Source organism: Ceratotherium simum, chromosome 2, assembly GCF_057802395.1.
Source record: "Ceratotherium simum simum isolate JZ-2026a chromosome 2, ASM5780239v1, whole genome shotgun sequence".
Taxonomy (NCBI): Eukaryota; Metazoa; Chordata; class Mammalia; order Perissodactyla; family Rhinocerotidae; genus Ceratotherium; species Ceratotherium simum.
Genome location: NC_141901.1, coordinates 43,626,717 through 43,647,475, shown reverse-complemented (window position 1 = coordinate 43,647,475; position 20,759 = coordinate 43,626,717). Strand labels below are relative to the sequence as shown.

The 20,759-nt window shown below is 40.2% G+C and overlaps 1 protein-coding gene across 1 annotated transcript; it reads left to right on the top strand.

Annotated features, from left to right (window-relative positions):
- Positions 1–1,488: 1,488 nt before the first annotated feature.
- On the top strand, positions 1,489–19,952 carry IVL (involucrin). The gene is given in 5 exon segments (XM_087417695.1): positions 1,489–1,776; positions 1,909–2,968; positions 4,976–5,050; positions 14,812–14,822; positions 19,707–19,952. Coding segments are annotated over 5 exon segments (1,680 nt in total).
- The last annotated feature ends 807 nt before the right edge of the window (positions 19,953–20,759 follow it).

The window sequence follows — 20,759 nt, the reverse complement described above, 5'->3', positions numbered from 1 at the left end:
GAAAAGGGGCCCTGAGGGGTTTTCTGCTTAAGGTGCCTGTGATGAGTCAGTAAGGGGATGAAGGAAGTTGACCAACATGAGTGGTGAAACCAGTCCATCTCCTTCAACTTGGGAAGGAGGCCAGGCTGGGGAATGGTATAAAGGGTGCCCTGGCCCCTGCTCAGCTCAGCACTTCACTAGAAGCCTCTGCAGCTGTCCCTACTGTGAGTCTGGTGAGTGTTAGCAGGCAGAACCAGGGGTAGGGCTGGGGGCCTCCAGCAGGCCAGAACATGGCTGGAGTGGCCAGTCCAGAGGGGTGCAGGTATCATTCAAGGACTGGATTCAGCTGGACTACCTGTCTTTCTAGGAAGGCTCAGGTCACTGTGCTGAGGGATAGGTGCCATGGCCTGGAAATACAGAACAGACAGCAATCCCCTCCTGTCCTATCTTTCCTTGGGACCATATTTTGGAATTTGTGTGTGTGAGTGTGTGTGTGTGTGTGTGTGTGTGTGTGAGAGAGAGAGAGAGAGAGAGAGAGAGAGAGAGAAAGAGAGAGAAGTAAGATGGGGATGCAGGGGGAATACAGCTAATTTCTTTCTTAAAATTGTTTGATCTGAGCTGACCATGAGTTTGTCTTCTTTACGGGGGCAAAGGTTCAGGGAAACGCTTGTAACTCTTGGCTGTGCTGCAAAAGGGAGAATAGCAGAATGGGGAAAACTTCCTATTTGGAGAAACCCAGGCAGAGCAGGGTCAGGAAAACCCAGCTTAGAGGTACAAGACTTGAAAGAACCAGCTCCAACTCTCAGCAGCCTTCCAGCCCCTGCCACCGCCCCCTCCCGCAAGCACTGGGACTGCAGCTAAAGCTCAGAAGGTCATGAAGGAAAGAAGCTCTGGAGTTGAGTGGGCCAACCTGCTAATTTTACAGGAGAAATCTGAGGCCCAGAGGGACTAAGTGACTTGCCCAGAACCACACAGTATTTCAGTGGGAGATTTAAGCTGAGAATATGTCATCTGACTCCAATCCAGGGCTCGCGCCATGACCTCTGAGATCCTCTAGGCATGGGCTATTGACTTTCCAGGGCCCAGGAGTCTTCCAGGAGAGCTTTCTTTCCCTAGGACCTTACCCCTTCCTGTCATAATCCTAGAACCCATCTCTCTTCTTTGGTCAGTGGAGGTCAGAAATAAGGACAGAGACAAGGATTAGGCAAGGGCAGGAGGTGAAACGGCACCCAGCCCACCTTGCAGCTCTGAAGACAGACCTCTTTGTTTGCTTTTGTGGGGTACAAGAGGCTCCCGGGAGAGTTTTTCTCTTCCCCTCCCCATTCCCACCCTTCACCCTGCGGAATGACAGCCCAGGGAGGGTGGAAGAATGCCCCACCCGAAGAGAAGAGAATGGATCTGAGAAACCAGGCACTGCTACAGATTTCCTGGGATTCATCCACCTTGTCTGCCTTCAGTCACCCCTCTGACCCCTCCTGTTTTTCAGGTTGACCTAAAGCAGCTTCCAAGATGTCCCAGCAACATACTCTGCCAGTGACCCTGCCCCCTGCCCTTAGTCAGGAGCCCCTCAAGCCTGTTTCTCCTCCAACTGATACCCAGCAGGAGCAAGTGAAGCAGCCAACTCCACTTCCTGCCCCATGCCAGGAGGTGGCCTCCGAGCTCCCAGGGGAGGTCCCCTTGGAGCACGGGGAGAAACACACAACTCTTGTGAAGGGGGTGCCCGAGCAAGACTGTGAGCAGCAGCAGCAGGAGCCACAGCAGCAGGAACAGCATCTGGAACAGCAGCAGCAGCAAGAGGCACAGGAGGAGAAACCGCACCTGGAACAGCAGCAGCAGCAAGAGGCACAGGAGCAGGAACCGCACCTGGGACAGCAGCAGCAAGAGGCACAGGAGCAGAAACCCCACCTGGGACAGCAGCAGCAGCAAGAGGCACAGGAGCAGGAACCGCACCTGGGACAGCAGCAGCAAGAGGCACAGGAGCAGGAACCGCACCTGGGACAGCAGCAGCAAGAGGCACAGGAGCAGAAACCGCACCTGGAACAGCAGCAGCAAGAGGCACAGGAGCAGAAACCCCACCTGGGACAGCAGCAGCAGCAAGAGGCACAGGAGCAGGAACCGCACCTGGGACAGCAGCAGCAGCAAGAGGCACAGGAGCAGGAACCGCACCTGGGACAGCAGCAGCAAGAGGCACAGGAGCAGGAACCGCACCTGGGACAGCAGCAGCAAGAGGCACAGGAGCAGAAACCGCACCTGGAACAGCAGCAGCAAGAGGCACAGGAGCAGAAACCCCACCTGGGACAGCAGCAGCAGCAAGAGGCACAGGAGCAGGAACCGCACCTGGGACAGCAGCAGCAGCAAGAGGCACAGGAGCAGGAACCGCACCTGGGACAGCAGCAGCAAGAGGCACAGGAGCAGGAACCGCACCTGGGACAGCAGCAGCAAGAGGCACAGGAGCAGAAACCCCACCTGGAACAGCAGCAGCAGCAAGAGACACAGGAGCCAGAACTGCATCTGGGGAAGCATCTGGAACAGCAGCAGCAGCAAGAGTCACAGAAGCAGGAACTGCACCTGGATCAGCAGCAGCAGCAGGAGCTACAGGAGCAGGAAGTGCAGCAACAGGAACAGCATGAGGACCATCAGAAAGCAGAAAACCTGGCGCAGCAGCTAGAGCAGGAGAACGCACAAAGGGAGCAGCAGCTAAAGGAGCAGCTGGAGGAGGACAAGAGGCTCTTGGACCAGCAACTGGATCAAGAGCTGGCAAAGAGTGATGGACAGCTGGAAAAGAAAGAAGAGCAGCTGCTGGAGCACCTGGAGAAGCAGCAAGAGCCCGCAGAGCAGCAGCAGGGGCAGCGGCGGCAGCCTGTGTTTGTCCCAGCTCCTGGCCAGGTCCAAGAGACCCAGCCAGTCCAGCCACTGAAGGAAGAAGTCTTGCCCCCTGCAGAGCAGCAGCAGCAGCAGAAGCAGTAGGTGCAGTGGCCCCCACACATAAGTAACCACCCTCCGTGTCCCAGAGTCTCTCAGGCCACCCCATACAAGGGAAGAGAGAGTCAGTGGCCTTGCTTACCTCAGGTCCCCAACCTAGGTGGCCTACCTCATCTGTGAACCTGCTGGACCCTGCCTTTCTGCATGTGTCTTTGATGGGGCTGAGGGGAAGGGGAAGTTATTGCCCAGCACTCACCCCTAATGAGCCCAGTCCCGACCTCAGGCGGCCAGAACCTCTGCCTGAGGGACAGTTTCTACAGTAACTCTGACTTCATCCTCAGTATTATATCTGAATCTGTGAGCATGTACAATAATACGAAATAAATCCTGGAAATCCTGGGATCCCGTATTCTCTTTGGCTTATTCTCCTCTGTCTCTCACCATATAAAAACCTGCGTGTAGGTCAACAGTTGCACTGATTCTCTTGGCCAATTCCCAAAGGAGGACAGACATCTTGACCCCTCCTTAATTCTGATCCCCAAACCACTTAATACATTCAAAAGCTTCCTAAAAGGAAACCAAACCAACACCAAACCAAAACAAAAAACAATTTTGCTCACGTACCTGAAAGCAACGCATGCCATTCACGAAGAGGGGACATGTTATTCTGGTTGGGGGGAAGAGGATCTATTCATTTCAGTCCAGCACTGCCTTACACTGTATACACGGAGCCCAATCCTAGCTCATGGCCAAGGGGTTGGGGAGAGAGAGGGTGCTTCACTGGGGTTCTAGTCACTTCCTGGATTTTCTCTCTGTTTTCCAAGAGTGTTATGGATTGCCTACACGGTTAAGGAAGACTTTAGGAAAACAATAGAAGCAGACTTGGCCAAGGTGGGGAGAGGAGAGACTTCCAGGGCTGGTATCTGATGGGGAAAGTGACAGCATCACTGAAGGAAGTAGAGGTTGGGCCAGCTGGAATCATGGAAGGCAAAGATTGCTGAATGGCCTGGAGAAATACAGATCCAAGGTCATTGCATCCATTACCCTCCCTGACATTTCTGTAGCCTTTACTGCTGTCATCAGGACTTGGGGCTCTCTCTTTCCTGGAAATCGCTTGCCTTTAACTATTTAACCACATCATCTCAGGCAGGTTGTCTCAAGCTACCCAAAGCTTTTTTACCACAGGCATAAGGATTTGTCAGGGACATCCCTATTGAGACTTCCATAGGCACCAAAACTGAGTAGGTCTGAAAGGCACTTAGCATCCCTTACTTCCGACTCACCCCAGCAACACTCAACTGTCTTTCCTCCTTAGGTAGCCTCTGTCTTGGGTAATGATACCACCATCTGTGAATTCACTTAAACCAGAGACATCATCATTACTCTTCACTCATCTTCTCTTCTTCCCTACCAATGATCAAGTCCTTGCTATCCTTACCAACACCTCCCAAGCTCAGATTGAGATCATTTCTCACCTGAACTATTGCAACGGCCTTCAATCTGGTCTCCTTTGCTCCTTGTCTCCACGCCCCTGCAATCCACCCCGAATCACACAGAGGACAGGGTGTTCTACTTAAAATTATAATCTAATCACATCACCCCTTGGACTAACACTTGTCAGTGGCTCTCATTACTTAGAGGATGAGAACACAAGCTCAAGTCTTCCTAACAGGATAAGAGTTAAGAGGAAGTCTGGGTAGGATGGGATGGGAAGATTGGGGGCAAAAGCAGAAGTAATCAGAAACACCCAGAGTATGTGAAAAAATTTTTTGAAGTCTTAGGTTTTGATTGTTTTTAAATAAACCTTATTTTGGGGGACAGTTTTGGATTTACAGAAAATTTGAGAAGATAGTATAGACAGTTCCCATACACTCTACACCCAGTTTCCCTTATTATTAACATCTTACATTAGTATGGTACATTATTATTATAATTAACAAAACAATATTCATACATTATTATTAACTAAAGTTCATGGTTTATTTTGATTTTCTTAGTTTTCACTTAATGTCTTTTTCTATTCCAGGAGCCCATCTAGCATATCACACTACACTTAGTTATCTTGTCTCCTTAGGCTCCCTGACTGTGACGATTTCTCAGACTTTCCTGATTCTTGATGACTTGGACTGTTTTGAGGTGTCTTGGACAGGTATTTTGTAGAATATCTCTCAACTTGGGTTTGTCTAATATTTTTATCATGATTAGACTGGACTGAAGGGTTTTTAGGAGGTAGACCACAGGCTTAAAGTTCCATTTTCATCACATTATATAGAGTACATACTATTAACATGATTTATCACCTTGGTCACCTGGCTGAGGTGGGGAGTCAGGTTTCTCCACTGTAGTGTTACTGTCCAACATTCCATGCTGCTATACTATAGTCTTTGGAAGGAAGTCACTATGCAAAGCCCACAATTAAGAAGTGGGGCGTTAAGCTCCCCATCATTGAGGGTGAAGTATCAACATAAATTATTTGGAATTTTCTGTAAAGCAAATTTATGTCTTCCCTCTCTCTATTTATTTGATCATTTATTTATATCAGTGTGGACTCATAGACATTTATTTTATATTTTGGGCTATAATCCAATAGTACTATATTTATTTTCTTTTTTTATGGTGGTAAAATACAGATGACATAAAACTTACTATCTTAATCATTGTACAGCTTAGTGATACATTCATGTTGTGCAACCATCACCGCTATTCATCTCCAGAACTCTTTTCATTTTGAAAAACTGAAACTCTACACCCATTAAACAATAACTCCCCATGACCTTCTCCCTCCAGATGCTGGCAATCATCATTCTCCTTTCTTTCTTTATTTTTTTATCTTCCTTTTCCCCCAACACCCCAGCCTCTGATAACCACCATTCTAGTCTCTGTTACTGTAAGTTCAGCTTTTTTGGGTCACAAATAGCAAGGTTTTTTTTTCCTTTTTAAGGATAAATAATATATATATATAATTATGCATTATTAAATATCACATTAAATGTAATATAATATAATATTATATATATAATATTATGTTATATACTACATTTTCCTTATCTATTCATCCATTGACATTTAGGTTATTTCCATGTCTTGGCTATTGTGAATAATACTGCAATGAACATGGGAGGGCAGATATCTCTTCAAAGTAGTGATTTCATTTCCTTTGGATATATGCACAGGAGTGGGATTGCTGGATCATATGGCAGTTCTATTTTTAACTTTTTGAGGACCCTCCATGCTGTTTTCCATAATGGCTGTATCAATTTACATTCCCAACAGTGTACCAGAGTTCCCTTTTCTCCACATCTTTGCCAACACTTGTTAGCTTTTGACTTTTTTATAATAGCCATTTTAACAGGTATGAGGTGATACCTCACTGTAATTTTGATTTGCATTTCCCTGCTGATTAGTGATGTTGGGAATCTTTTAATATACCTGTTGGAAACAGTATGGTATTGACGTAAAAACAGGCACATAGATCAATGGAACAGAATAGAGAACCCAGAAATAAATCCACGCATATATGATCAACTAATGTTTGACAAAGTCACCAAGAATACACAATGGAGAAAGGATAATCTCCTCAGTAAATGTTGTTAAGAAAACTGGATATCCGTACACACAAAAAATGAGATTGGACTCTTATCTTAGAGCCATACGCAAAGATCAACTCCAAATAAATTAAAGACTTAAATGGAAGACCTGAAAACATAAAACTCCTAGGAGAATACGTAGCAGAAAAGCTCTTGACATTGGCTTTGGCAACGATTTTTTCGGATCTAACACCAAAAGCACAGGTAACAAGAGCAAAAATAAACAAATGGGACTACATGAATCTAAAAAGTTTCTACACAACAAAGGAAACAATCAACAAAATGAAAAGGCAACCTACATAATGGCAAAAATATTTGCAAACCATGTATCTGATAAAGGGTTAATATCCAAAATATATAAGGAGCTCTTAAAACTCGATAGCAAAAAAATAAATAATCTGATTTAAAAATGGACAAAAGACCTGGATAGTACTTTCTTTTTTGCTCAAATTGTTCCAGCTTTGGCCATTGGGAGGTCTTTCAGTTGGCTCCTGTGACAGTTGTTATACATCAATGTGGAGTTTTAAATTTTGTCTTATTCTTTGTTTTTTTTCCTTTGTTCACTTGTTTTGTTTTTTTAAGCACTATCTTACTTTCTGGCATTACAAGATGCTCCAGGTTCATCTTGTATATTTCCTACTCTGCTCCTAGAATCAAGAGTTTCTTCAAGGAGCCCTGTTTGACCTTATTGAAAAATGTGGTATTAGAAACCAAGACCTGGGCACTGGGTGTGCTCATTGCTACTGGTTTGTCATTTCTTTTAGGCCTTCTCAGCTGACAGAGGAAATATATGTGTGTATACCAACCCGTGTGTGTATGTGTGTGTGTATGCATTTGTATACGTAACCATCTGTATTTAAATTAAGCTACACATAAGTTTATACCAATGTCTCCAACTGTAATTCTTTACCACATAGATCATTCTAGCCTCCTCCCTTCTCTCATTTGTAAGTTCTGACTCCAACAGTGATAAATCTGATGCCCACCATCCACCATCCAGTATACATATATAGCAGAATCAGAATAGTTAACCTGAACCCCCATGTTAATATCTTTATCAACCATAGTACAATGCTTAAGAGCAGTTCCTTTGCCTTTAGTCTTATAGATTCCTCTCATTTCTAAGGTTATTTAGATCAGCATCTTTTCCTGTCATTCTCTCCAGTGAGGTTGTTTCATATATCTGTAACACAGATTCTCTTGTCACAGTCTGCATTCCTTCCTAGGATTCCTAAACTTCCCAAATAATTTTTTAAATTTTGCATACATTGTTTCACTCTGTGCTGTAAAATTCTATTGGTTTTGACCAATACATAATGATATGTATCCACCATTACATTTTCATAGAGAATAGTTTCACTGTAAAAAAAATTCACCCACTCAACCCTTCCCTGCTCTCCCTGAACCCTTGACAACTGCTGATCTTTATATTGTCTCTCTAGTTTTATCTTTCTAGAATGTCATATAGGTGGAATCATACAATATATAGCCTTTTCAGACTGGCTTCTTTGACCTAGCAATATGCATTTAAGATTCTCCATGTCTTTTTGTGGTTTGATAGCTCATTTCTTTTTATCACTGACTAATAGTTCATTGTAGGAATGTGCCACAGTTTGTTTATCTGCTTGTCTATTGAAGGACATCTTTGTTGCTTCCATTTTTTGGCAATTATGAATAAAGCTGCTATAAATCTTTGTGTGCAGGTTTTTACATAGACATAGGCTCTCAGATCAGTTGGGTAAATCCCTATGAGTGCGGTTGCTGGATCATATGGTTGACTATGTTTAGCTTTGTCAGAAACAGGCAAACTCTCTTCCAAAGTGCCTGTACTATTTTTCATTCCACCAGCAATGAATGAGAGTTCTTGTTGTCTGGAATCCTCACCAGCATTTGGTGTTGTCAACTTTTTGGATTTTAGCCATTCTAATGGTATGTAGTGGTATCTTACTGTTTTAATTTGCAATTCCCTAATGACAAATGATGTTAAGCATATTTTCATATACTGATTTGCCATCTGCTATCTCCTTTGGTAAGGTGTCCAGATCTTTTGCTCATTTTTAAATTAAGTTGCTCATTTTCTTATTGTTGAGTTTTAAAAATTCTTTGTATATATTGGGTTTATCAGATATATGTTTTGAAAATATTTTCTCCTAGTCTGTGGCTTAATAGTGTCTTTCATAAAACACCAGATTTAAATTTTAATAAAGTCCAACTTTTCAATGTTTTCTTTTAGAAGTCATGGTTGGTGTTGTATCTAAAAGCTCATTGACAAACCTAAGATCACTTAGATTTTCTCCCATTATATACTATAGAAATTTTATAGTTTTGCATTTTACATTTAGGTCTATGATCCATTTTGAGTTAATTTTTATGAAAGGTGTAAAGTCTGGATATCAATTCATTTTTTTTGTATATGAATGCTCAATTGTTCTAACACCACTTGTTGGAAAGACTGTCCTTTCTCCACTGACATGCCTTTGCTCCTTTGTCAAAGATCAGTTGACTACATTTGTGTGGGGCTATTTCTGGATTCTCTATTCTGCTACATTGGACTATAGTTCTATTCTTTCACGAATATCATGATGTTTTGATTACCACTTTTTATAGTAAGTCTTAAAATTGGGTAGGTCTGTCCTCTAACTTTGTTCTTCTTTTTCAGTCTTTTATTGGCTATTTTGAGTCTTTTGTCTTTTCATATAAACTTTAGAATCAGTCTGTTGATACTCAAAATGGCTTGTTGGGATTTTGTTTGAGATTGCATTGAATCTGTAGATCAATTTGAGAAGAATTCACATCTTAGCAATACTGAGTCTTTGAATCCATGATCATAGAATATCTTTCCATTTGTTTAGATCCTCTTTGATTTCTTTCATCAGACTATTATAGTTTTCACATATAGATCTTGTACATATTTTGTTAGATTTTACCTAAGTATTTCATTGTTTTGGTAAGTGACATTGTGTTTTTAATTTCAAATTCCAATTGTTCATTGCTGGGATACAGGGAAATAATTGACTTTTGTATATTAAACTTATATCCTGTCATCTTGCTATAATTGCTATTAGTTATAGAATTTTTATCGTTGATTCTTTGGGATTTTCTACATAGACAATCATGACACCTGTGAACAAATTTTATTTCTTCCTTCACATCTGTATGGCTTTTATTTCCTTTTCACGTCTTTTTTCCATTACGATGTTGAGTAGGAGTGATGAGAGGGTATATGATTGCCTTGTTCTGCATCTTAGGGGGAAAGTGTCCAGTTTCTTACCATGAAGTATAATTTTGGCTGTAGGTTTTCTGCAGATATTCTTAATCCAGATGAGGAAATTCTCCTCTATTTCTAGTTTGCTGAGCATTTTTATCATGAATGGGTGTTAGGCTTTGTTGAATACTTTTTCTGCATCAATTAATATGATCATGATTTTTTTCTTTAGCCAGTTGATGTGGTGTATTACATTAATCGATTTTCAAATATTGAAGCAGCTTGCATACCTGGGATAAATCTCACTTGATAGTGGTGTAAAATTCTGTTTATACATCGTTGGATTTGATTTGCTAGTATTTTGTTGAGGATTTTCACATCTATGTGCATGAGAGATATTGGTCTATAGTTTTCCTTTCTTAGCATGAAGGTAATGTTGGACTCATGGAATAAGTTAGGAAGTGTTCTCTTTGCTTCTATTTTCTGGCAGAAGTGCTAGAGAATCAGTATTATTTCTTCCTTAAATGTTGGGTAGAATTCACCAGTGAAACCATCTGGTCCTGATGCTTTCCTTTTTGGAAGATTGTTAATTATTGATTCAACTTATTTAATAATTATAGACCTATTCATTTTATGTATTTCTCCTTGTGTGTATTTTGGTAGTTTGTATTTTTCAAAGAATCCATCCATTTGATCTAACCTATCAAATTGTGGGCATAGAGTTGTCCTTAGTATTCCTTTAGGATCCTTTTAATGTTCACGGGATCAGTAGTAATAACCCCTCTTTCTTTTCTGATATTAAAAATTTATGTCTTCTCTCTTTTTTTCTTAGCTTGTCAAGAGATTTATCAATTTTATTGATCTTTTTGAAGGGGCAGATTTGATTTTGTTGATTTTCTCTAAAAATTGTTTTCACTTTCGTTGACTTCTGCTCTAATTTTTATTATTTTTTTTTCTTCTCCTTGTTTTAGTCTTAATTGCTTTTCCTTCTGTAGTTCCTTAAGGTAAGTCTCAGATGGTTGATTTTAGACCTTGCTTCTTTTATAACACATGCATTCTATATTATAAATATCCCTCTAAGCACCGCTTTTGCTGCATCTCAGAAATTTTGATAAATTTTATTTTCATTTACTTCAAAATATTTTAATTTCTCTCAAGACTTCTTCTTTGGTCTTTGTGTTATTCATAAGTGTATTGTTTAATCTCCAAATATTGTGAGATTTTTCAATTTTCATTCTGTTATTAATTTCTAGTTCAATTTCATTGTGGTCTGAGAACATAGTTTGCATGGTTTCTATTCTTTCAAATTTCTTAAGGTGTGTTTTACAACCCAGAATATGGTCTATCTTGGTGCATGTTTGTTCGGCTATCGTTGGTTGGGGTAGTCTATAAATGTCAATTAGATTCAGTTGATTGATAGTGCTTTTTAGGTCACTAGGTCCTTATTGATTGTCTGCTTACTTGATCTATCAGTTATTGAAAAAGAGGTGCTAAAGTCTCCAACTATGGTAGTGGATTTGTCTTTTTCTCCTCATAGTTCTATCAGTTTTTGCTTCATGTACATTGATGCTCTGTTGTTAGGTGCATACACGTTTGTTATGTTATTTATATGTGCATACACAATTGTTATGCTTTCTTGGAGAATTGGCCCCCTTATTGTGTAATGTCCCTTTTTGTCCCTGAATATTTTTCCTGTTTTGAAGTCTGCTTTGTGTGAAATTAGTATATCTACTAAATATTATTATTTGGTTAGTGCTAGCATAGTATATCTTTCTCCATTGCTTTAGACACCAAAATGGTGTCTTTATATTTAAAGTGGGTTTCTTCCAGACCATATGTAGTTGAGTACTGTGTTTTATCCATAGTTACAATCTTGGTCCTTTAATTGGTGTATTTAGACCATTTATATTTAGAGCAATTATTAATATAGTTGAATTATCTACCATGTTTAGAACTGTTTTCTATTCAATGCACTTGTTATTTTTTTTCTTTTCATCTTTTTCTGTCTTCTCCGGTTTTAACTGAGCATTTTACGTAATTTAATTTTATCTTCTCTGCTAGCATACCAATTATACTCACTTTTAAACAAATTTTAGTGGTTTCCCTAGAGTTTAAAATACACATTTACAACTAATCCAAATACATTTCAAATAAAAACTGTACTGTTCACAGGTAGCACAGTATATAACAAAGTATTTTCAATTCTTCTCTCCTATCCCTTATAATATTTCTGTCATTCATATTACTTATCCATATGCTATATTCACCTAATACATTGTTACTGTTATTACTTTGAACAGTTGTCTATTAGATCAACTAAGAATACGAAAAATAAACGTTTTATTTCACCTTCACTTATTCCTTTTCTGTTGCTCTTTCTTTCTTTCTGTAGGTCTGAGTTTCTGACCTGTCTTATGTTCCTTCTTCTTTTGACATTCCTTCTTCTTTTAACATTTGTTGCAGACCAGGGCTGCTGGCAATAAATTTCCATAATTTTGTCTGTCTGAGAAAATCTCTATTTAACTTTCAGTTATTAAGGATAATATTGTTGGACACAGAATTCTAGGTTTTCTTCTTTTAACACTTCATTTTATTCACCTTCTTCTTACTCATGTGGTTTCTGATGAAAAGTCTGATGTGATTCTTATCTTTGTTCCCTATAGGTGAGATTCTTTAGTCTCTGGCTTTCTTAAAGATTTTCTCTTTGTCTTTGGTTTTCTGCCATTGAATAGAACAAAACTTGGTGTAGATTTTTTGGTATTTATCATACTTGGTGTTCTCTGAGCACTCTGGATCTGTTGTTTAAGGTCTATCACTAAATTTGGAAAACTCTTTGACTTCAGCACTTCAAATATTTCTTCTGCTCCATTTGCTCTTTTGTCTTCTCTGGTATTTGAGTTATACATGTGTTACACGTTTTGAAATTGTCCCACAGATATTCTGTTGTGGTTTTTTTTGTTCGTTCATTGCATTTCAGTTTGGGAAGTTTCTATTGATGTGTCTTCAAGATCACTGATTCTTTCCTCAGCTTGTTCAGTCTACTGATCAACCCAATAAAAGAATCTTCATTTCTGTCAAAGTGTTTTTGAGTTCTAGTATTTCCTTTTGATTCTTCCTTAGAGTTTCCATTTATCTACTTACATTACCTGTTTGCTTTTGCATGCTGTCCACTTTTTCCATTAGAGCCCTTATATATCAATCATAGTTATTTTAAATTCCTTGTCTCATAAAGAAACCAAACACAAACACAGATTTGTCTACCCGATGTGCTGCATAGCCAATCACTGAAAATGTCAGGCTTGTAGCAGGGAAAGAGGTTTATTATCAAAAGGCAGCTAGATGAGGAGATGGGAGTAAAAAACTCAAATCCACCTCCTTGAAGGAAAAAAGTTGGGGTTTTTATCTAGGGTGATGGGTAGGAGAGGGAGTAGGAAGTCACTGGGGCTGAAGTTTTTAAGAGTTCTCTGCACAAGTGTGACTGTCTTTAATATTTCTTCATTGGTTGCATGTGTGAATTTGGGGGCGGTTCTATGTGTTGCATGCGGTGGATTTTTAGTTTGCGATGCCTAAAGTTTACAATCGGTCATTTTAGCTTCTCAATGCACGTATACGATGTTTAGTCAAGTGGTGGTGTGTGTGGGGGGGTGCTGTCAGCAAGCAGCTTTCTCATCAACGGTCTTCCTGTTTTTCTGCAAAACGTGCTCAGAAACTTCGGTTATTTTGTTTCCCATGTCAACCTTGTAGGTACCAGGCACAGTTTCACTCTAACCCAGGGAAAATTTTAATGCATTCATTCTCAGTTTCAATAATTCCAAAAACTTTGTCGGTTCTGTGTCAGGTCCTGTTGCTTGCTTCATCTTTTTAGTCTGTGTTGTTTTATTTATTTGTTTGTTTGCCTTTTAGCATACCTTGTAGTTATTTTTTTAAGCCAGATATGATGTATCAGGTAATAGACATTGATGTAAATAGGCCTTTAGGGTGAGGTTTTCTATTAATCTGGCTAGAAGCTGGTCTGTGTTTAATGTTTGTTGTATCTGTAGGTGTCCCAGGTTTCCAATTAGTCTAGTATCCTAGTTTTTGTCTCCTCTCTTGTCTTTAAGTGTCCCTGGAACTCCTTAATAGAATCTGTACCAATACAATTGGTATACCTCCAACTAGAGTGATCGGGGTGGTGGGGAGAGAGAATATACAAATTACAAGTGTATGAATGAGATAACTAACATCACTACATGTTATTCAGTTATTAAAGTTATAACAAAGAATGTATTTTACCTGGTGAAGCACAAGTGACTTGCCAGGACATACTATTTACTTGCCAATTACTACTCAGGATGTTCTAATACATGATGTCATTAATATAGCTGACCAGCATGATGTTTTTCAGAATGTTCAGATTGTTGAGGTCCTCTCAAATTTATTGTATCAGAGCACAAGAGAGTTAACATAGCCCCAAGGCAGGACCATACAGGTATATTGCTGCCCATCTTAGATGAATGTAAACTGTATCTTACTCTCCTTCTTGATTAGGTATTTAAAAAACACACTCATAAGATCTAAAGCTGCATACTACATACTAGAGGCTGTATTGATCTGCTCTATTAAGAATTCTATATATTATAGAAGCTGTAATTGGGGCTACCTCTTAGTTAAGTCTGTGGGACTCTATCACCCTTGTATTAGTCAGGGTTCTCCAGAGAAACAGAACCAACAGGATGTGCATATATATTGAAAGAGATTTATTATGTTGAATGGGCTCAAGTGATTATAGAGACTGGTAAGTCCAAATCTGCAGCATGGGACAGCAGGCTTGAGACCTAGGAGAACCGATGGTGCAGTTCCAGTCTGAAGGCAGGCAGGGGGAGAGCCATGAGAGTTGATATGCAGATCAATTCCAAAGGCAGTCTGCTGGAGAATATTCTCTTGCACTGGGAAGCAGATCTTTTTGTTCAATTCAGATCTTTAGCTGATTGGATGAGGCATGTCCACAATGTGGATATCAATCTGCTTTACTCAAGTTCACCAATTTAAGTATTAATCTCATCCAAAAACAACCCCCCAGGTTGACACATATAATTAACCATTACAATCATTCATCATGATCCCTTTGTTTTTTTTCAGGGGCTATACTGGTGAGTTAAACAGGGATGTATAAGGGGACTACTGTGAGAGTGGCACTAATATCTGCCATTTGCCAAGATGTTGTTTTGTTTTTTATTTACTGTTTTGGTTCTCTTGGACCCATTGTGAAAAGGACCTGAGCCAGAACTCTATTTATCACCTGATCCAATATACCCTAATTCTAACAGGAAGGCTAGGATGACCCCTGGGGCCTCTGATATTAGTGTCAGTTCAGACTATACACTCAACACCCTCAAAAGATCTGGATATTTCTCTTTCTGCAAAGTATAGTTATTTGGGAAATAATTTGGTGCATCACTACTGTATACACTTGATGTGATGCTATAGCGTCCTTCCACAAGAGGACTTGAGTCTCTTTTCAGTCAATGGGTTCTGGGTCTGAAAACTACCTCAAGACTGGATATTGAATGAGGAATTATGATTTAGCTTTGAGACACCTGATATCACCCTTATAAATGGAACAACTACATATCCCTAATGACTGCCCATCTATCTTGTCCTTAGGAATGCCATCTTCTGTTATCCATTGCTCTAGATCTCTGTGAGTCAGGACACCCTGGTTGACATTCTGACATTTCAATCTTGCTGACTGTTATGGTAATCACACCTTCCTTAACTCTAATGGCTAACTAATGCCACCTAGCCTCTGCTATTCCCAAATCTTATTATCCTCATTGGCACCCAGTTTGATAAACATTTCCTACCTCAGCCTGAGGTTACAGAGGACAGCCACTATTGGGCTTCTCAGTGATGGTGATGTCCCCCTCACCAAAACATTCCTTATAACTTTGGTGAAAAGAGCATCTTCTGGGCCTTCTTGAAGTACCTACTCAGTTGATGGTTTTGTGGGTTATATAATAGATTCATTCAAACACACTCACCTCTCAAACTTTTTATCCTTTTCTCAATAGGAGAAACTCTGTTAAGGTGGTTCTGGTATCTCCACCTCATTTAGTGTGAGTCATAACTTTTTCCAAGTTCCAAAAGGCATCCCAGCAGCATATTAGGGCTGTTTCTGGGGAACCGAGTTATAAGTATTGCTCTTATATCAGTAAACATTGCCCCAATCAGTCTCCTATTCCACTCCCCATGGTCAAACATCCTCAAGATCTCTCCCAGGTAAGTTCTCCCATGTGCTCGTACATATTAGCCAGGTCCTGCAGGTCCTTCAGTGAGTAATTCTTCCTCCCTTAGGACCAGCACTAACCCAGTTGGGTCTGCTGAGACTTGAGTCAATGGCCAGGAGAGGAGGTGGGGCAGATCTTGAGTTAAACAAGTATTGTCTTACAAGGCATCAGCTTCAGTTGAAACCTATTCATAGTCTTTAGCCAATGGGAATGTGGGAACTGATATTTTCTACCAAAGGAGAGTAGCACACTTCAGCAAGTTGAGAAAATTCAGAGGATAATGAAATTCAGTGTTATCAGTCACATCATGAATACGTTCCCATCCCAAGTCTTGAGGTTCCATTCCTTCCCTATCAGGGCCCAGCCTTTGTTATAAGAAACATGTGGATGCTGCATATTCAGCCTTCTGTGACAGTTACTATTAGGTCCTAGACCTGGTGTTTAGTACCATCTGTCCTTTAAACACTATTATGGAGGACATCTGACTTCCACATCATGTCTTAAGATAGTGAATGATGACCTGAGTTTGTCATTTTTTCTCTTTAAAGTATGAATAGAATCCAGCAAAAATCAACCAGTTCCACTGTCCTTATGGTTACCATTTCCTCCATATATCTCAAATGTCAAATATATTGCACAAGCCAGTGCAGCACCTTCCACTGTATCTTGCCCAAATTCACCATAAAGGTGGTTATTACAACGCCACAACATGCTAAGGGCTATCAACACTCCACTTACCACCAGAGAAGGGGTTCTTGTTTTTTTCTAGTCAGAGAGAGAGCCAACTTCAGAATCCCACCACTAGAACCTGCTTCCTGGAACCACAGCTGATAACAATTGTCATTGTTTGGGTTTCCCAGATCACTCCCTGAGATGAGGATTTGTTTGCAAGTGATTTATTAAGGCAATTCTTCCAGGAGAAACTAGTAAGGCAGTAGGAGAAGCAGGACTGGGAAGAAGAGATCATGCAGATGTGTGGTTTCAGGCAGAGATGTACGGAGGGTAGCTTCAACCTGATCCTGCAAGACAACTCTAGAGTGTAAAAGAAACCTCAGAGCTGTATTGACATGAGGCAAGAGAGGTAGGCTTCTGTACTCCTGGGCCTGTAAGTCATTGGCTAAGGGCCACTCCAACAAGACATAAAATCTCAGGCGCTTCAGGCTTTTTGCATGTGAGGACAGAGCGGATTCAGTTGTCCAAGGGCTCACCTGAAGAAGCATCACAATATGAACAAACAGAGGCAAACCATACCAAAGCCCATGTGATGTTGAATGACACCATGGGATGCAGTCAGCAAAATCCAGACCACGAGAAACTCTATATGACAAAGAATATGGTTTCTTCAGTAAAAAATTCCAAGGAGACCAAAAAAAAAAAAAAAAAAAAAAAAAAAGGACAAGGAATCTATAGATTAAAATAAACTTAAGAGATAGATTAGCCAATAATAAAGCAACTACCTTATTTTTATCTCAGTACCAGTAAATTGTTAGGAAATTAATGACGTTTATGTGATAATTGGAAATGCGAACACTTAGTGGATATTTCATAATAAATGATACTTTGGGTATTTTTAAAGTGTGATAATATTTAAAATAAAATGTTCTTAATTTAGAGATATCTACAGATGAAGTGAAATGAGGCTGGAATTTACTTAAAAAAAAGAACGCTGGAGGGGGCAGTGAGTGGGGATATAAATGAAACAAGATTAGCCATAATTTGATAATTATTAAGGCTGAGTGATAAACATGGGATTCATTCTACTATTCTGTCCACTTTTGTATATGTTTAAAATTTCCCATAAACTAGTAAAAAACAATTTTATGGAAAAATGTTGATATATAATATAGAAATTATATTCTTTGGAACTACCTAAATACATAGTAAAAAAATTAGGTTTCAACTTAAAAATGTAAAGAGCAGTGCAGAAATTTTTAAACATTTTATAGAGATGTCTTAGCTTGGTTCCCCCAAAGAAGTATAGTGTGAGACAAGAGAATGCATACAAGTAGTTTATTTTGCGAAGTGACCCCAAGTAGCAGAAGTCAGAGACAATAGAAAGAATAAAACAAGACAGGAAGGAAAGTCAATCCAAGGGTGTGTTGCTGAGGTGGGTGCTACTGTGGGCACCTGGGGCTAAATCCCACCGGGGAGCTTCTAAGGACCCTGTAGAATGTGCATCAGAATTGCTTGTGAATTATTTTCCTAGTAACTTTTCTTTCTCATTTAAATTTAATTTATTATAAATCTGTTTTTATTTGTAGTTTCTGCTCTGACTATAGTCATGACAATTTTTTTATTTCCAGTATTAATTTTTTCTCTTTTTTATTCTGGTCAATATTATCAGTCTTAACTATTTTTTTTCATGTTTTCAAAGAATCGATTTGGCTTTGTTGATTCCCCTGTTGTATCTTCATTTTCTATATCATTAATTTCTGATTTTATATTTAGTATTTTCTTACATCTACTTTCCTTGGCATCTTCTATTTTTTTAAATTCTAATTTCTTATGGAAGATTTTTAGATCATTAATTTTCAACCTTTCACATTTCTATAAAAACTTTTGAATCTTGAATCCTCTTTCATTCTGTTGCTTTTACTGTATATCCCATGAGTTCTGATATGCAGTATTTATGTTATTGTTTAGTTCTAAGCATTTTCTAATTTCCTCCAGATTGTCATGTCCAGTAGTAGAAGTTATTGTAATGCCACAATATCTCATACGGGAAAGACAACCTTGGCTCTTATCTCTCAGAAATAAACATTTGGACCAATCTACTAGGTAATAATAATAATAATAATAAATAAACAAACAAATAAAACAACCCATTCAGGTGAGGCACCATTGTGGAGGTTAAAAAAATGCACGTTGGAGTCAGACAAACTTGGGACTGAGCCTGGCTCCACTACTTACTTTCTGTGTGATTATGGACAAGCTATGTAACATCTCTGATCTCTTTCTTCATAGTTGTCTTAATCCGTTCAGGCTGCTATAACAAAAATACCATGGACTGGGTGGCTTAAACATTTATTTCTCACAGTCCTGGAGGCTGGGAAGTCCAAGATCAAGGCACTGGCAGATTTGTTATCTGGTGAGAGCCTGCCTCCTGGTTCACAGACAGCCATCTTCTCCTGTGTACTCACGTGGAGGAAGGCAGGAGGGAGCCTTAGGGTCTCTTTTATAAGGGCACTAATTCCATTCATGAGGGCTCCACCCTCATGCCTTAATCACCTCCCAAAGGCCCCACTTCCTAACACCATCACATTGGAGGTCAGAATCTCAACACAGGAATTTTTAGGGGGCGCACAAATGTGCAGTCCATGACAATGGTTAAAATGCAGACAGAAATAGTGACCTTTCAGCATTGGTTTAGTTACCAAAATAATATTTGAAAAGCACTTGGGACAGGGTCTGGCACACAGCAAGGGCTCAGCAAATGAAAGGAATGGTTCTCACTGCACATTTCGGATTCAGAAGCTCCCTTTGTTTTCCTTGTTGCCTTTTATTCACTTCCCTAATTGGCCCACTAAAATAGGTTTGATTTCTTTCTTATGTGCCAGGCATTGTTCAAAGCATTTTTGCATTGTCATACCATTTAATCCTAAAAACATGAAATATAGTAAAGTGCTCATAATAGGTACCAGGAGATCCTGGCTGATTTTGATGAACTAATCAGCTAAAGAAGATATGTCTGTTGGGGAGTGAGGAGGCCTTCCAAAAAGGTTATAATGATTGGCTTTTGGCCTATAGGCTTTTGGAATTTTCCCAGCACGAATGAACCAGAGTACAATCAAGCAAGAAAAAAACGACAACGAGTGGCCCACCAAGAGGCTAGTCAAGAGGAAGAGTGTCCAAGATGGCCTGCCAGTCTTCCACAATGTCTGTGGTTTCCTGCTGCCCTCTAGTGTCGTGATTCAGAAGCACAGAACTGGAAGAGAAGGACTCCACCCAAGAAAATGCCAAAAAGAAGAGCTTGGGTATCCAGGCTTTGATTGAGACACTTCCAAGAAAATGATGATGAATAGGGCAGTGTGTGCCCTGAAGGATTCAGGGTGAGCAGGGAGATAAGACAAAGGCACAGATGACTCTTCTAACAACAACTGCCACCTTTTATTGGTCTTTAGCCACACATCAGTCAGTGCCAAAGGCTTTACATGCATGAGCTCACCTTCCCAGAACAACAACCCCAGAATGTGGGTGGGATTATCTTCCTTGCCTTAGAGACACGGAGACTGAGGTTCAGTGAGCGCGAGTTGTGCACCTAAGGTCGCTCAACTAGCCACTGATGTTCAAGCCCAGATGTGTCTGAATCCAGAGCCCATGCTCATGCAAATGCATGGGGGGGACTCAGAGATGGGAAGTCTCACAGGGGGATAGTGGACTCTCAGAGTGCCTTATGATCTGGGCTTTGAAGAATGAGTACCAAGGGATGGCTACCAAAAGGGGATGGAGCAGAGTCCCAGAGGGAACTACCTGAGGGAAGGCATAGATGGGGAGAAACACTGTGGGTGTGAACAGAATGAGTGGTCCAGTCTGGCCGGAGTATGGGAAGCAGAGAGAGAGAAAATGGAAACGCCGCTGGTCTTGGTACAATGTTCTGTGTCCTTCCCTAAGTCCCTTGCTACAGGTATGAGGCTGCTGAAAATGAAATAAGAGGTGTGATTTCCAACCCATGTGGAAAGACAGAACTCTCCAACCCTATGTGACTCCTGCTGAACAGCAGGGATGCCCCAGAGCCACCAGGAACTCTGAGGGGCAAAGTGGCTAGACTGGGCAAAGGCCCAGTTAAAGAGTACAGTAGGG